Here is a 15,947-nt window from a genome sequence, read left to right on the forward strand (position 1 = left end):
TGTCTCATTTATTTTATCTTTTCCATTTTTATGCCTGCTACTGTCATTTCTGGAATATATCAATCACTTTCCCCCTGCCCCTCTCATATCATGAGTCAAGTTATGAAAATAATGATTCCCTAACTCTTTCCAGGATCAGTTCAAACAACTTGAATATTCCAGAAAACCTAACCATAATGAGCTTTAGCACTGCCTTTCAATACTTTCACATTGTTCTTGGTACTCCCTTTCAGCATTTGCAGGTATTTTTAAGAAATATTATTCTACTGATAAAAATGCTTATATAACACACTTTTTAAGAGTGTGGTATTTCTGAATTTCTTCCTCTTTGTCATTTATCCTCCATCCTCTCAATGCTTACTCCAACAGTCTTCTGTATTTCTTCTGCAACAGGAATTTTTCCTTTGGTCTTTCCTTTCCTTTTACAGAGCTTTCCCTCTAATGTATGATGTGACCCTTCTTCCATATTTCATTTCCTGGAAATATGCCTTCTCCATTGTACCTTAGAAGCATTTCTACAAAAAAACCCCAACTTTTTTATCGTCCCTCATATGTCCAGACCTTTCTCTTTTTCTGACCCTGCTGAGATACCCTGTCCACAAAATGTCTGCTTTGGGCAGTCAACAAGACCAACCTTCAGCTTTCTGATTTCCACAATGCTCTCCAAATATTGTTCAGTCCTGCTGAGTGCCACACACTCTCCTGCTCTGCTGCAAGACAACACTGAAAAAACACAGAGATTCCCTTTTGTACCTTACCAGCCAAATTCCTCCTTCATGGCTGCACTTCACATCTTTCCTTTCTGTTAACATGCTGGAAAAAAAATAAAATCTAACTCTGTTCTTCACAGCTTAACTGCAATTCTGGTTAATTCTTTGTACACTTCTAAAATCTTCACTTGCTTTATAGTTTATGCTACTTTAAATTTTAGTTCCAAAGCCCACGATTTAAGCTTCATTTTCTTCCCAGTTTTCTTCATCATTCCAAACTTCTTCCTATTGGCTCTTTCTGTGATTACCATCACAAATTTTTCACACATGACAAATACAGTATTTCTAAGACCTTTTTTTTCTTAAAGAAATTGGCTTACCCTGCTCAGAAACAGAGAGAGCATTTCTTGAGTAGATGATACTACCTTTGCAGGTACAAAGGAAATATCCAAAATATATCAGCAGATGTAACAGATGATGATGTGTTCATACACCATGAGCAGATGATCACCAGATGATCACCATACACCGTGTAAGTATGCATCTGACAGGTTCATTTTCCCTTTTTAAACACATTATATACTCTAAAGTTTCTCCACCCATTGCCTTTGGGTATTTTTGTTTCAACATAGTGTTTCTTTTCTGACCTTTAAAGAGGGTCTATCTATCTGAAACAAACAATTCCATAACCTTGAGCTGTTTCCTAAGTTCTCCCTTTTTTTAAATTTGATCTTTTTGTTTTTGCACTTTTCCTCTTACACTCCTCTTTCCACTGAGAGCTCAGCTTTTAAAAAAGCGATTTGTCAGACTTCAGGGCCTATTTGCTCATTTCCAACCATTCAACTCAGTAGCATTTCATTGTAGTCAGGCTTCCAAGGATGCCTTTCTTTAACATCTCATTATTTCTGTCCAACTTTTGAACAGTTGGAGTAACCTCTTTTAGGTTTTGGCTCTCATAGCACGTGTTTTCAAGCTTTTCCCATAATGTTGAGAAATTAGTAAGAGCTGTATTCTTAGGACTTCTTCCCTGCATCGTCTCACAGACAATGCACATTCACTAAAAGTGTGGCTAACACAGCACCCTGAACTTATTTACTGGTCCTTTACTTTTCAGTCACCAGATAAGCTTCCTAAAATACCATTTCTTTCTCCCATTACTTTCAACAAATTAATATATATTTAAGTTGGCTCTCTCTAAGGTTACTTACACACTCATTCTCTTCAATAAGCCAATGAATATTGCTGCAAAAACTCTTCCAGAATTTCTAATTTAATTTTTGATTTACATTTCAACTACTTTTTCCCTATCATTCCATATTTTTTTCTTCTGCTAAAGCAGAATAACAGCTTCTTTCAAGATTTCCAGAATTCAATTTTCCCTCTCTCTCATTCTCCCATGTCTCTTTTTAAAGTCTTTTAGTGATGTTATGTTATTCATGCACAACTGTTTAAGTTTCAATCATATTTAAAACAGAAACTAGGAGATGACAAACCTTCTGGAGACAAATACAATTCCAGATGGCAACTGGAGCTGAATGAGGCTCCCAGCTCTGAGCCAAGATAAAGGAAATGTTCACTGACAAAACCTGATCAGTGTAAGAAAGGCACATTGACACAGAAATACCTACATTACACTGATTGAAATTTCATCTATTTCCTTGACTCTATATGGGTTCTGTGTACTTCATAGCACAATTATTGAACAATGCCTGGACTGATAGATTAATGACAGTTAAAGAATGAAACATAGTTTACTAATAAATTAGCCAATGCCATAGAGGTCACTTCAATGAGAGATGGAATTAAAATCCTGGGCTCTTTGAACAGTTCAGGGTTTAGAAACTCAGAGTTTATCACATACATTCACTTCTAAACCTCCACAAACTAAATGCAGCAACAGAAGGAGAATTTCACGTCTCTCAACTAACAAACAGTTCCAGAACTCCCTCCAAAAGGTTCTCCTCTAATCAGCTGTCAGGAAAAGGCACCACCTTTACACCATTGCCATAGGTTAAGCAGCAATGATATCTAACAGAAAATTATTCCAATAACTTGAGCTCCATTGATCAAGAGATTTTTCAGAAATATCAAAAGCAAAAAATTGTCTTGATCCCATGGTTAAAAAAAAAGCTCAGAACGCTGACTATATTTTAAAAACATACCCATTTCAGAATGACATCGCTATATACATTAAAACATATGCAACATTTTTTTTTAAATTCAAAATATTTTCAAGACATTTGTGGTTTCTGAAAATGAAAACTTTAGTAAGGAAGCAACAACTGTTTTGTAGAAAGGAGCAGTAATTATGACAATAATTTTTCCTTTTTATGGGGGGCAAAGGGAGGAGCAATCTTTATTATAATATAATTTTATTTCTTCCAAATGTGCATTTAATGCTATCTGGCAGTCAGTTTTAACTATATAGGGAGCTTCAAAGTTAATATGCCAGGATCATTAACAAGAAGCTCCTAAGTGCCAGCTGTGTATTTTTAACAGAATTTTTACATCTCTCATAATATGAAAATATGCACACAGGTATATGCTTGAAAGTGTTGTGACAAAAGGCATACTTTAGTTATAGAAAACCTAACACACCTGAAACTAAATTCATCATTACTGTTGTTCATCATACCCATAGCCAGAAACATTCCCATTGTATAAAAGAAAGTTTTATGTTTCAGTCTTTTATGGGCAAACTTTGAAGTTCTTACAGCATAAATACGGTTAGAATCACAGAACAATGCAGGCGGGACAGGACGTCTGCAATTCTCCAGTCCAACATATCAGTCAAAGCAGAGACAGCCTCAAATTTACATTTGCCTGACCAAAGGACTCATCCTGGTACATCATGAAAATCTCCAAGCACAGAGACTCAACAACTTCTCTGTTTAACCACTGTCGTTGTGACTTTTCCCAGTGTAAGATTCCTAACTGCAGCTCAAACTTGTCCTTGCCTCTTCTTCTTCCAGCACACATCTTGGACAAAAGCTTTTCACTCTTGGTACACTGGAGGTGCAGCTATAACCTTTGCAGAACACTTGTGAAAAGACTAAAGAGCACAACTACAAAACAAGTCACATACAACACTACCAGCATAGGCTGAGCAACAGAATCACAAGTAGCCACTCTGCAGTGCTCATGACAAAATAGACAACACAGAGCAGATCCAAACACAACACTTGAAATTATCAATCATTCTTTGCAGAGGAAGAACAAACCTGGGCCACTTTAACGGAATTTTGAGTGGAACCACCAGCATGATATTCTACTTTGAACTTTTTCACAAGTTCTTCAAATCTGTTAAGAAAAAAAATAGAGAAAAAGTTAAACTCTGCAATTTTTTTTTCCAAAACAAGTAATGAAGATTAGACGCAGATCACATCACATTACTTGAAAATGAGACATTCACATAGATTGACTGTTACACATAATGCAAGCAGGAAAAATGCATTTTGTATTGTGATTTGGACAAACTCAAAGTGTGACATCAAACTGAACTCTTCACCTAAAAGTTGAGAGTGGAGTAAACAACCAGGGGGGAAAAAATTATCTGGAGCATAAACACAACTGCAAACTGTTAGAGCTGAACTGTTAGATTGGTAAAGCATACACTTGAAGAAAAGTTACATAAATGAAGATATTCAGATGCTTATTCCACCTCATTAAATTTTATATTCTGTTTCTAGCTTAAGAGAGAAGACTGAGGAGATCTGGTGCCTAGCTCAAAATTAACTTAACCCAAACAGTAGTGCTATATTTTAAGATTTCATATGAAATAGTACATTTAGACACATTTAGGTGAAGAACTTTGATGAACAAATCCAGCAGTATGTGAGAAAATTTGATAACAGAAAAGGTATCTCCAGGTGAACTTTCAAACCCTTCAAGCCATCCTACTATGAAAATATAGAATTCTCTGTCAATATTCAGTAGTATATTAGGTTTGAATACTAAAACAAATATTTGAACTTTTAACAGAAGTATCTACCCTCATATTTCAGATCACATTTTCTGGTTGAGACCCAGTGACTGTAAGGCGCTGTTCACTGTGTAGGATATGTGCTACAGCTCTGATCAAAGGATACAAGCACTCAAGAACAGTCTCCTCTCTGGTCACAGGCTCTAGAAAAGGGAACTGGAATGAGGGAGTAATGGAGTCTGCAGGGAGGCTATGCACAAACACTGCATCATGCCTTTCAATTCCAAGTACACTTCAAAATGAGCGGATCAAACAGCAGGACCAAGCAACCTCAGATGATGTCAGACTCAGAAGTACTCCTGCAAGCCAGTCAAAATGTTTACAGTAAACTTTGTTTGCAGATATGAGGTTCAAAATTACTTTCATTACCCTAATTTTAATAGCATGTATTTGCCTTTAATGCTTATTAACAACAACAAACAAAGCTTGCCCAGTTAGATGTATTCCAACACATTTTATTGCGTTTACCTTTAGCATCATTTTAAGGAGTGACACATCTTTATTTCAATCACAGTGCAAGTTGAATGCGATCTACCAACCCCACCCTTTCTCTCCTCCTCACAACTCCAATCTTCTATTATTATGTGAACAACAGCTTTGGGGATAGATTTGTCAAATAGTGACTTGTTGGATTAAAACGTTTTTATTTTCAATATCATCTTATTAACAAGATTATTTTTCTTTTTACAGTACTTTCCATTTAAAGTGTTTGAATAATGAGCTACTTACCCCTAGTGAACTACCAATGGGCAGACAATTAGAAAGAATCAAGAACTAAATTACTACATATGCTTTTCACAGTTATCCACACTACTAATTATCCACCAGTTCTAAGTCAAGCAATTGAAACCTTAAATGATAGCAAGTAGCTGAAAGTGGGAAAAAAATAACAAAACCCAACAGGTCTCTTAACAATTGCTTTTCAAGCAAAGACAAACCATTATGAACCAATTAAGTATTTTGGCAATACTTTTTCTTTAATTTAATTGACATTTTACCTTTTCACTCAATTTGAGTATGTACTGTGCAGTCACATGATTATTTTTGTATTCTTGTATATCTATAAGCATGCAAGTTGATATTTGAATTCTTTTACCTAAAGGAAATTCAAGAAGTTTCCATGTACACATTATTTAATGGCACGTTAAACCTTGCAAACACAGTATACTTGAGTTGAGCACCCATGTAAGCAGCTCTACGTCTAGGTAAGTATGTGTTCAAATAATTATCTTGTAGTTCAAATGAATAATAAAATACAGATTATCTGAATTTGGAGGGAAAAAAATGGAAATTGCCATAAAATAACACCTTTATTATAAAAATTTCAAGGTGACAGCTACACAATCTAATAAATAATCTGAACAAATTACTTTACAATTACTTAATACAGTAAGACAAATGAATGGTTACACTAAAAGATTGAACATAAAAACATGTATGTCCTTTTTTTCAAATTAAGATGGTGAACTTAACATCTCTAAATATCTTCTACATGAAATATAATGAGTTTATACAGCTGCAACTAAAGTAAATTTTGCTGGTCACTTTCCATGATACGACAGAAAGACAATATAAATTCTGTTGGTTTAATCCACAAGAGCCTGAATTGCATCAAGAATGATCTCAAAATTCAGAATGCTCACAGTTTATCTCAAGATGAACAGTCAGATGGACATTTTTCCCCAAGTCAGCAGATGGCACAGGCAGCGTGGGAACTCAGACTTTGTGACTGTGTGCTGCCTGCCTGACCTGCAGAGAGAAGACTCATTCCAGCAGGCCTCAGAAACACAGAGCTTGCTTTTAGAAAACCTCCCCTTGAAGGAAGCAAGTCCAACTGTAGAAACCGCTCCATGACTCAGGAATGCTGAACAGAGCTGCTGTGTGTCCTCACAACTAAGCTGTTATCACACTTAAGAGAATTCAAGAAAATTAGAACCTTATGAGCACAATGGAATATTATTTTTGCTTCGTGTTCCATAGTTGCTGGTTTTTCTGGGTATTTCTAAGGCTGTTCTGTATCTGAGAACTGTGACCTTTTTCCTGACCTCACAACATACCATTACCTTAAGTAACAGAATAATAAATCCCACAATCAGCACCATATAAAGGGGCCTCTATTTTTAGTACCATGAATTTGTCCACCACATTAAAGCATATTTTAACAAAAAGAAGTTTGCATTTGCAGCAGCATATGTTTTCAGCTGTGGCACTGATGATCACCTCTAGCACTGACCAAAGGGGATATGTTAATGTTTTGCTCAGTTACAGTAAAGGCAATAACACATCTGTCAGTTGCTTTTTTTCCCTTCTTCAAAAGAGAATGTACTCCTAATTGAACTTGATAGTGGAAGGTGAGGCTGTTCACTAGCCTCACATTTGGCAGAATTAATGGTTATTTAAAAAAAAAATATAGGGTGGTAGTAGAAGAAGCTATTACACAAAAGAACACAAACAAGAATGAGAATATAATCTGCCTTTTTTTTTTTTTTTTAAGAAAATACACCTCCTTACTTCACAGGAGGTGGAGGCTGATTTTTAGAAGTCACAGACTTTTCTAACATATGCCATACTGTTACCTCAAAGTGGAGACAGCTGTTAGAATTCTCCCCCAGTAAATATCTTTGCTGACAATTGCAACACCCTGTTTGACTCTCAGACCATTCATAACCTGAGCATCACTAGTCACTTTCTCCGTGTGCTCGTACTAAACTACGTGTAAACCTTACACTATTCCTTCTCATAGCACCTCTTTAAAAAGCATGATTTACTGTACTGTAGAGAAAAATGCATTTGCTGTAATATCTAATCCCTTCAGACACCTGAAAAGACCATCTGTGTCAGCTCCCCCTCTGACCAGCTCTTGCCTCTCACCCCAGCTCTCTCCCAGCCCCTTCTCAGCCAATGCAAGCACAAGTCACTTCTGTACATTTTCAAGGCCCTGCAGTGCAATGCACTGAACATACCATCCTTCATTCGCTACATTCACATTTACAACAGCCTCCAGGCACAAAGCTGTCAACAAAAATAGCTTTTCTCTCACTAACCCATGATATCATCCAATGTCCAGTTACTAGAATTTTCTATGACTATTAGCAAAACTACTTTAAATCTTCCTTCAAACTATCACCATAATGTCATAAAAAAGTCATCAGCAAGGCTGTGTGATTTCCCGAGGCTACTCTCCAGCCTAATAACTGGCAATCCTCTCGTGGATCGATACCCATCTCTCATAACTTGCTTTATACACAAATTCTGAGGAGTTTGGAGCTGGGACTGTCTTCTTGTTACACAGCAACAGATACACTCATGTGTGGCTCACCATGGTTCCAAAATCAAACTGACAAGAAAAATAAGCGCATAAAACATTCCCTACAACCAAAAACAGGCAACATAAGGCAGTGGAGCTACACTATGGAAAATTAAAGCAATTCAAGTAATGCTGTTAAGTTTTATGACATAATTTATATTAAACTACAAAAAAAAACCTTTTTGAACAGTAAAATAGCCACAGAACACCAGTCTTACACTGAGAATGCACCAGAAAAAAACAATTCTGATGCATGTCAGAAGCTACTTATCTGCAAGAAATACAGAAAAGTAATCTCTTGTTTTTCAGCAGGGTATGTTGCCCTGGATATCTTTTGATATATCTGCTTATTACCTAAGATGTACTCAATGGCACACATCAGCAGGAACTACACATTAAAAAATCACCTGCCAAAAGCAGCTAGAGAGGAGAGAAAAGTATTTTTTGCCCTTTTGAATGTCAGATAACCAGATAATGACAGCCTGAATGTAAGACAAAAATCAGGCTATTTCACATAACAATAATAAAGTATTTTCAGTGGATTTTATAGTTTGTTTGGTGGTATAAAAATCTTCAAAACCACTAAGATGGAAACCTCTTAAATAATCAATAAAAGGTTGCAAGCTGCACCTAAGTCTATAACTCCTTTTCTTTGAAGGTTATGTTCTAGCAGGCATTGCTGATACCTCTAAGAGAGGGAGGTAGACAAGGATGTTGTATGTTTTTAAGGTGTTGGATGACTTCTAATTAGATTTTAATTAAAAATCATAATTAATGGTGATTCTGACACCTTTGCCAGATATTTATTTTTGCTGGCAAGAAGCAGTCATATTAAGACATGGCAATAGCTTTAAATGTTCAGCTGTGAGAAGAGCCAGACTAATACGCTGACAGTTAGATGTTTGATCCTTTTAATTGCATTTTTTTTAAAATCTACTTAAATCTTCAAATTAAGTAACCTGTGTCCAATTGTCTATGAAATCACTTCATAAATTAAAGAAGAAAATATGTAAGAGAGGGAGAATCATATTTTACAACCTGTTTTAATAATAATAAAAGCTCAGTAAAACTACAAGAACAACACCAAATATTATTTCAATCTTTAAGGAAACCCTCAAGGAATAAACCAACACAAACAAGGAAATAATGCCAAACCAGCATCCTGATTGTTTTCCAGGGCATGGCAGAAGTAGTTATGCGTACATCTGGACAAGGCTGTCATCTGTCACATTCTCAGTTTCATCACAGCCTGGGCCAGTGCCAGAACAATGCAGGCAGCCACACTGCCAGGCAGATGGGGCACATGTTGTTGAAAGACAACCTTCCCTGGTCAGTGTTAGCAGGCAAGCTGAAGCCCTCATAATCTCATCCTAAGAAAAATCTAATTTACATTTAAGAAAAAGGTCTAGTCTTGAGATTGAAACATGATAATTAAATCACAGAGTATTATTGTTTTAACAGAAATAGAAGGGAGAATATTTTAGAACTAATTCTGTGGGTTTTAAAAAAGTGCAATTCATATTTTTAACTCTAATCAGTGTACTAGTTTCTCTACCTAAATTGTACAACTCTGTGTTCAAAGTTCAAACCCTAGAAAGGATAGTTACATATATGAACACTTTCATCCCTAGTCTCTGAGATAGAACGAATTGAGATACAGATATAATTGGTTGCTCTTACTTAAAATTGAACCTGAAAGAGCAAAAATCCCCTTTTGAAATGAGGTACAATCACAGAAGTACATGAGGAAACTTCATAACAGCTGCTTGGCAATGACTGACTTTATGCAGAGCTAGTTCTCCTTATTAGCTTGGCACAGAATTAAAGAGCTTGGGAAGGGGTAGGGGAGCAAAGGGGAAGAACGAAGCATGCTAAGAAGGAAGTATTGCAGACAGGTTAGCACCACAGCCATATAACACAACAGAAAGCTAAATTTGTTAGGAATACGACTGCCACAATTGAATAGAGCACATCATCATATTTTTCTCCTTTATTTACTGAAGTTCACAGAACGGTGACTTCATGGAAGCATTTACTGCTGCAAACTAGAATTTCACATGAAGTATTTTCCTAATCACCTCATCCAAACAAACACCAAATGAAAAAAGCCAGTAATTCCAACCAGGTTAGGATTATGAGTACCAAATGTTATTATATGAAAAAAGAAAAAAATGCATAGGCAAATTGCAAGATTCATAGCTTTGAAATATTTTACCACAAATGTTAGTGAGGTTTAAAAAAATGCACTTAAATGTCAGTTTGATAAAAGCCAAAAGAACATTTTCCACATGTGTTTGCATTTAGGCATATTGAAACAAGATGGAAGAAGTAACAGTCATTCAAATGTAAGGTTAAAACATCAGCTCTTAAGATCATGATTTAAAGAAATTTCTCAAAGTTTTTCTTTTTTTTTAGCAGAGGCAAATTTATGCAAGTGTTCTTGAAAAGCCCTCCCTTATTCCAGATTATCTGGATATCTTCCTCCACATTATCTCAAAAATACATATTATTACACTCAGAAGTATCAGCCACAAGGCAATTTTTTCTGTTGATATTCTACAATTATGTAGGAAAATGAAAACAAACAAACCAACCCCACAGCCCTCCCGCTCTATACCACTACGTAATTAAAAGAGCACATTTCTGACTCTGTCTCTAAACACTACAAATACATACACTATAGATACACAGAGCACCTTTTCAAGCCTTAAAATTTGTGTATAATACAGAATTACTATTACATCCCTCCCTCTATTAAATTTCTATTCAAAATATTTTAAGAAGTTTCATATAAGGGCAGTAATTGAGAACACTGTTAATAAAGGAATTCTGTCAGTTCAGTAATTCACTACAACTGCATGCTTTCCTCCCACTGTCTCTTTGAAGGAAGATCTTCCAAAACAATAGCCATGACTCAACCACTTTGTGGACACATCTAGGGATTTTCACCACAGAGTTTGTTGCAAAACACCGTAGGCAGGAACAGCCCTCTGCCCTTATGCGTAGCCAAGAAGGATCAAAGGGCATTGCAGGCAGGGAAAAGAATGGAGCACTGACCTCCTCCATCCTTGCATGCACCAAGTCTGTTCTGGAGCACAAAGGAACACGGTCATTTCCTTTGTTATTTCTCAGCGCCATTACATTTACACTTGCTCCTGATGTTCCCAGTATACATCTGGCAGCTTGTGCAAGAATACTACTTCAAAAAAAAAAACCTATTTTTTGTCTGCCTCTCAGAAGTAGCATGGGAAGAATATGTGTTTTATGAGATCTACCAGCAAATTTTTTGTGTCCAAATTTACTTCCTAACTAAAAACAGTAAAAGGGCAAATTGTTTATCATATTACAAAGTAGTGAACTCAATTCTTTTATCATCAGTATCTTTGATCTACAATAAAAATGCAGGAACAAAAGACTAACAGGTTTTGAAAGTAAGACTAGATTTACAAAATTAAAAGCAAATTAGAGATCATAATCCTAATTATGCAACAAACATAAGAGACTGCAGTAGATGCTTCCCACTTGGCACAGTAGAGACCAGGTGTTAACTGTCAATAAACCTTTAGTGAATGCTAATTGAAACTGCTGTTTCACAAGCATCAACTTACTCCAGCTCACATCAAAGTGAAAATTTGCTTAACTTAATAAAGTATTTGCCAAGAATATTTTAATATTAAGAGTATTTAGTCATCAAGACATCCTAGACTGTATCTTTGCGACAATTTGGATTATCTAAAGCTGTAGTACAAATCATATTAAACTGTAATGAACTGACAAAAAAACCCCACAAAAAATCCATAGGCACATTCACACATGGTAGACAGCAATATTTTACTATAGAAATTTTACAGTTTGTAGTTTAATCTGTAAATACATTAAAATTGTAAAAAATGTGTTAGGTGCAAAGTTTGGGTTCAGATTTTGAGCCAAAAAGATATTAGAAAGCTTTGCAGAGCTGTTTCAAAACAGAATTATAAACTAATTGATCCCATGCATCACTCAGATCAAGAAACATTTAATCTAAGCAATATTCTCTATTAACACAAAATCCAACATAATGGTGACAGTTGTTAACCACAACCCAAGCCAATTTTTTTGTGTTGAAGTAATTTAAATGGTTCATGTCAATGCAACTACATTGCTAAAACATCTATTTTTCTTCAACCCTTGTGCTATTTTAAATTCTTGAAATTGGTAGACAGTTGGCAGATTTAAACCAGGAAAACATTAAAAATAGATCAGGAGATATAAGTAGACCAAGAAGACAGTATGCATGTACTCTAAGCTCCTATTAACATGCAGTGAATTGTTAATAGTTTTCCTCATGAACAAATGATGAGCGCAGAAAACCCTGCTTAGAGCACAACCATCAGTAAATACCAAGAGATATTTTGTGTTCAGTTCTCTTTATCCTCTCTGTTTCTCAATACAGCTCTGTCTTCAATACATTAAGACAGTCACCTACCGATAGTAGGAAAAACCTTGCATGCTTTTGCAGGTAAACTGACTCTGATACTCACACAAGTTTATTTATAGGTTTCTCAACTGTTTTGACCCCAACACTGCTGTCCACAGTGTAGATATTTGCCAAATTTCTAAAATGTCTATTAATTCATCTTGACTAACCCAGTCCAAGTATTGTGAGTTAATTAGGAGCAGCACACACTGGTAATATCAGAGTCACTACACTGGAATGTTTTAACCCATTCTGTAGAATGACCATAGCAATATGAGAAGCTGAGTTAAAACAGAATACATTGAAAGGTCAACACCTGCTAATAATGCAAAAAATTTATCTCAATAAGGTAAGAGAAAGCATTCTTTTTTATCTCAGTACTCCATTTATAAAACAAGGGGAAACCCAAAGAGCTTAATAATCAATGGAGTGTAAAAATTATTAGCTCTAAAGGAAATACCCTTTTGCCACCAAAAAAGAAAGGAGTCTTCAGATGTGTAATCTGCTTTACAGGAAGAAGATGTGTAAACAAAATAAGACACGTGTAAAGACTGTAAGTGGCATTAGAAGTACCAAAAGTGACAAAAGACTTGATACTCAAGCTATTCTTTAAAACATTCCCTTACAGAAGAGGGTTTGGGAGTCTTTTTTATCCTGTCTTTCAACAGTTTGCCCTAAATATTTGCCTTTTTTTTTTTTAAACAAATGAATCATCTGCACTACCCAGGTCTGGAATTTCAATAACACAAAAACAAAGCAACCAGATCAACAGCTTTGATTAGTTACTCTTACATTAAGTTTTTTCCTTGAGTGTTGATATTGTCATCTCCAAAACAAAGCCTCCCATGCTATATCAACAAAAAACCCTCAAACCTTGAGGGAAGAAGTTGAAGGAGAGACCACAAATTGCACATAGAAAAGTAAAAAAAAAATTAAATACAGTCTTCAGTAGGGAAAAAAGCAAAGATGCTAGTTAATCCTAGAAAATAATGCATAACGTTAATGAATTGGGAGTTCTCTCAAAGGCACAAGCTTTTTATGGTGCTCCTCTACTTAGGAATCTTTGCAGCAGATTCCTCTAGAACTAGGGAACACATTCAAATTTTAGAAAGTGTATAATGTTCTCAATTAGGAAGCAACTATATTTTCCTCTCTATCTCTAAAATGTGACTATTTTCAATTAACCTTCTTCCTCAAAAATATTTCACTATTATACCATTACCAGGCTCTTGCTAAATTTTCCAGGTTTTGAGATTTCATAAACATGATAATATAATAATAGTAATAGTGAGTGCATGCTTATTCTTACAGGAAGATTAGTCTCCATTTCAGTACATTTTCTAGTTGGAGTTTTAGTTACTTGACAGAGTATCTCCTGCAGAGATTAGCCTATTATTATTTGCTACAGACCCTCTCTGAAAGCAAGCCCATTTTCTCCAGATGACTCATTAACAAGCACGACAGAATGAAGTGTTCCAGCCTGAAATGCCAACAGCTAAAAATAACTCATCCCACAGCCTATGACAAGTCAGTCCGTCTCTTCACTCCACAGGCACCATCTCAGAGGGTCACCTTTTTGGGGAGAATTAGCATATGCAATGAACTGGGGAGGGCAGGGCAAGGCACAGGGGCACCAACCTAACAAAACAAAGAAAGAAAATCACAAGCTACAGCAAAGCTACAAGGGGATAGTACTGCATAAGTCACTTCCAAAATCAATGTTCCAAGCAGCACTTCAAAGACTCATTTCACAGCAAAACAATTAATGGACTGAAAGGAAAAATAGAAATATTTGACACAAATAAGACAACCCTGTGTTTACCTCTGAAAAAAGTAATTTTGACTTCCCCTGTCTGCAGATACCCTGCCATTACACTAACAAGACATGTTTGGTGACACCCTGTGTAACTCTTCATGCTTTTATTAAGAAGCTTATGGTCAGCTGTCATGTTGCACAGAATTCCACCAGCTCTTTTGCTGAACAGTATTTCTAAAAAGACAGCATTTTGTCACAGGAGATGTGCATTAAAGAATTTTCCTCCACTCCCAAGAAGGCTGCAATGAAGGAGGAAGAAACTTACCTTCCTATCTTTAGGCCTGCAAAAAAAAAAATTAATCTCTCTTTATCAAGTACAGAAATACATTGTGGACCATGAAATCACAGACTAGCAGGTTAGAGAAAACCTTTAAAGGTCAACTAGTTCAAGTGCAATAAGTAAAGTATCTTTACCTGGAACAGGTTGCTCAGATCCCCGTCCAACCTCACTATCAAAGTATTGAAGGATGGGGCCCTTCTCCTGACCCCTTCCAACAGGTGTGTGTCTTTGCTGTGCTGAGGACCCCAGAACTGGATGAGCACTCCAGGTGAGGTCTCACACAGGCAGAATCCCTTCCCTAGACGTACTGGCCATGCTGCTTTTCAGGCAGCCCAGGACGCTGTTGGCTGCCTGGGCTGTGTGCCCACCATGGCTGGCTCATGCTCACCTTTCTATTTGCTCATGACCCCAAGTCATCCTTGGCAGGGCTGCTCTCAGCCCATTTTATCCCACCCTCATTGAGAGCAGGGGCTGCCCTGAGCCAGGTGCAGGACCCTGCTTGCACTGGGTCTTGTTGAAGCTCATCAGGCTCACATGGGCCCACTTTTTGACACAGCAAATCCCACATAAATTAATTTCTTTGTCAGGAAAAGCCACTGAAACAAAACACCTGTGCATTAACTACCTGGTAATTAACTGTTTCACAGTTACCACTAATTTGATAATAACATTTTCTTCACAAACTAATTCTTAAGAAAAGATTGAAAAAAATGGAGTTTAATGCAGAAAAGAAATGTCTAGAAACAATATGGACATCTTAACAATGACTCTTCAACACAAATACTTAGAAATGCTTGTTGTATTTCACAGCCCTCCTCTCTAGTCTCAAATACCAGTAATTAAGCCTTTGAACTGAGTGGATGTGAGCATAACTACATTGTTACATAAAATCAGGTGAACGTGAGCCACTTCAGCTGTTTAAGCAGCCTTGGTCACAGTTGCACACTGCTTTATTACTGAGAATACTTGGTGCATTACACTAATGTTAGCATGGCTGAACTGCTTGCAAAAGCACATTTGCTCTTATGCCCAAGGCTGGCTGGTGTTTGTCACACTACAGCAGTAGTACCCAATTCAAACACATTTCAAAATGTAGTTTTTGCTGGCCTTGTGAGACGATCCACAAGGGAACATTATTGAGTAGAGCTTAAAGATAGCATCACTGTCTATACATGGTGGGTGACACCCCTGTAACCTTGATTATGCCACTCTGTCCACAGGCAAAGTCAATCTTTTTCTAGTAGAAACTCCTTAGTTGTTGTTAGAAATTCATTAGCATAGGAAAAATGTCTCAAATTGCAAAACTATTTCCCTCTCCAATGTTTATTCATTAATTCTGCAAAAATAGTAAAAATATAAAAGCCACCCTACAAACGCTTTCTGACATTAGGGAATA

The 15,947-nt window shown here is 36.4% G+C and overlaps 1 protein-coding gene across 2 annotated transcripts in view; it reads right to left on the reverse strand.

The window, feature by feature from the left end:
• The window catches only part of ADK (adenosine kinase), a 266,599-nt gene that overhangs the window by 191,740 nt on the left and 58,912 nt on the right, over nt 1-15,947 (reverse strand). For both annotated transcript variants that reach the window (XM_058810115.1, XM_058810117.1), the window contains exon 4: nt 3,932-4,010. In XM_058810115.1, coding sequence (XP_058666098.1) covers nt 3,932-4,010 — 79 coding nt within the window. The remainder of the gene's footprint in view (nt 1-3,931; nt 4,011-15,947) is intronic.

This window comes from Ammospiza caudacuta, chromosome 9, assembly GCF_027887145.1.
Source record: "Ammospiza caudacuta isolate bAmmCau1 chromosome 9, bAmmCau1.pri, whole genome shotgun sequence".
Taxonomy (NCBI): domain Eukaryota; kingdom Metazoa; phylum Chordata; class Aves; order Passeriformes; family Passerellidae; genus Ammospiza; species Ammospiza caudacuta.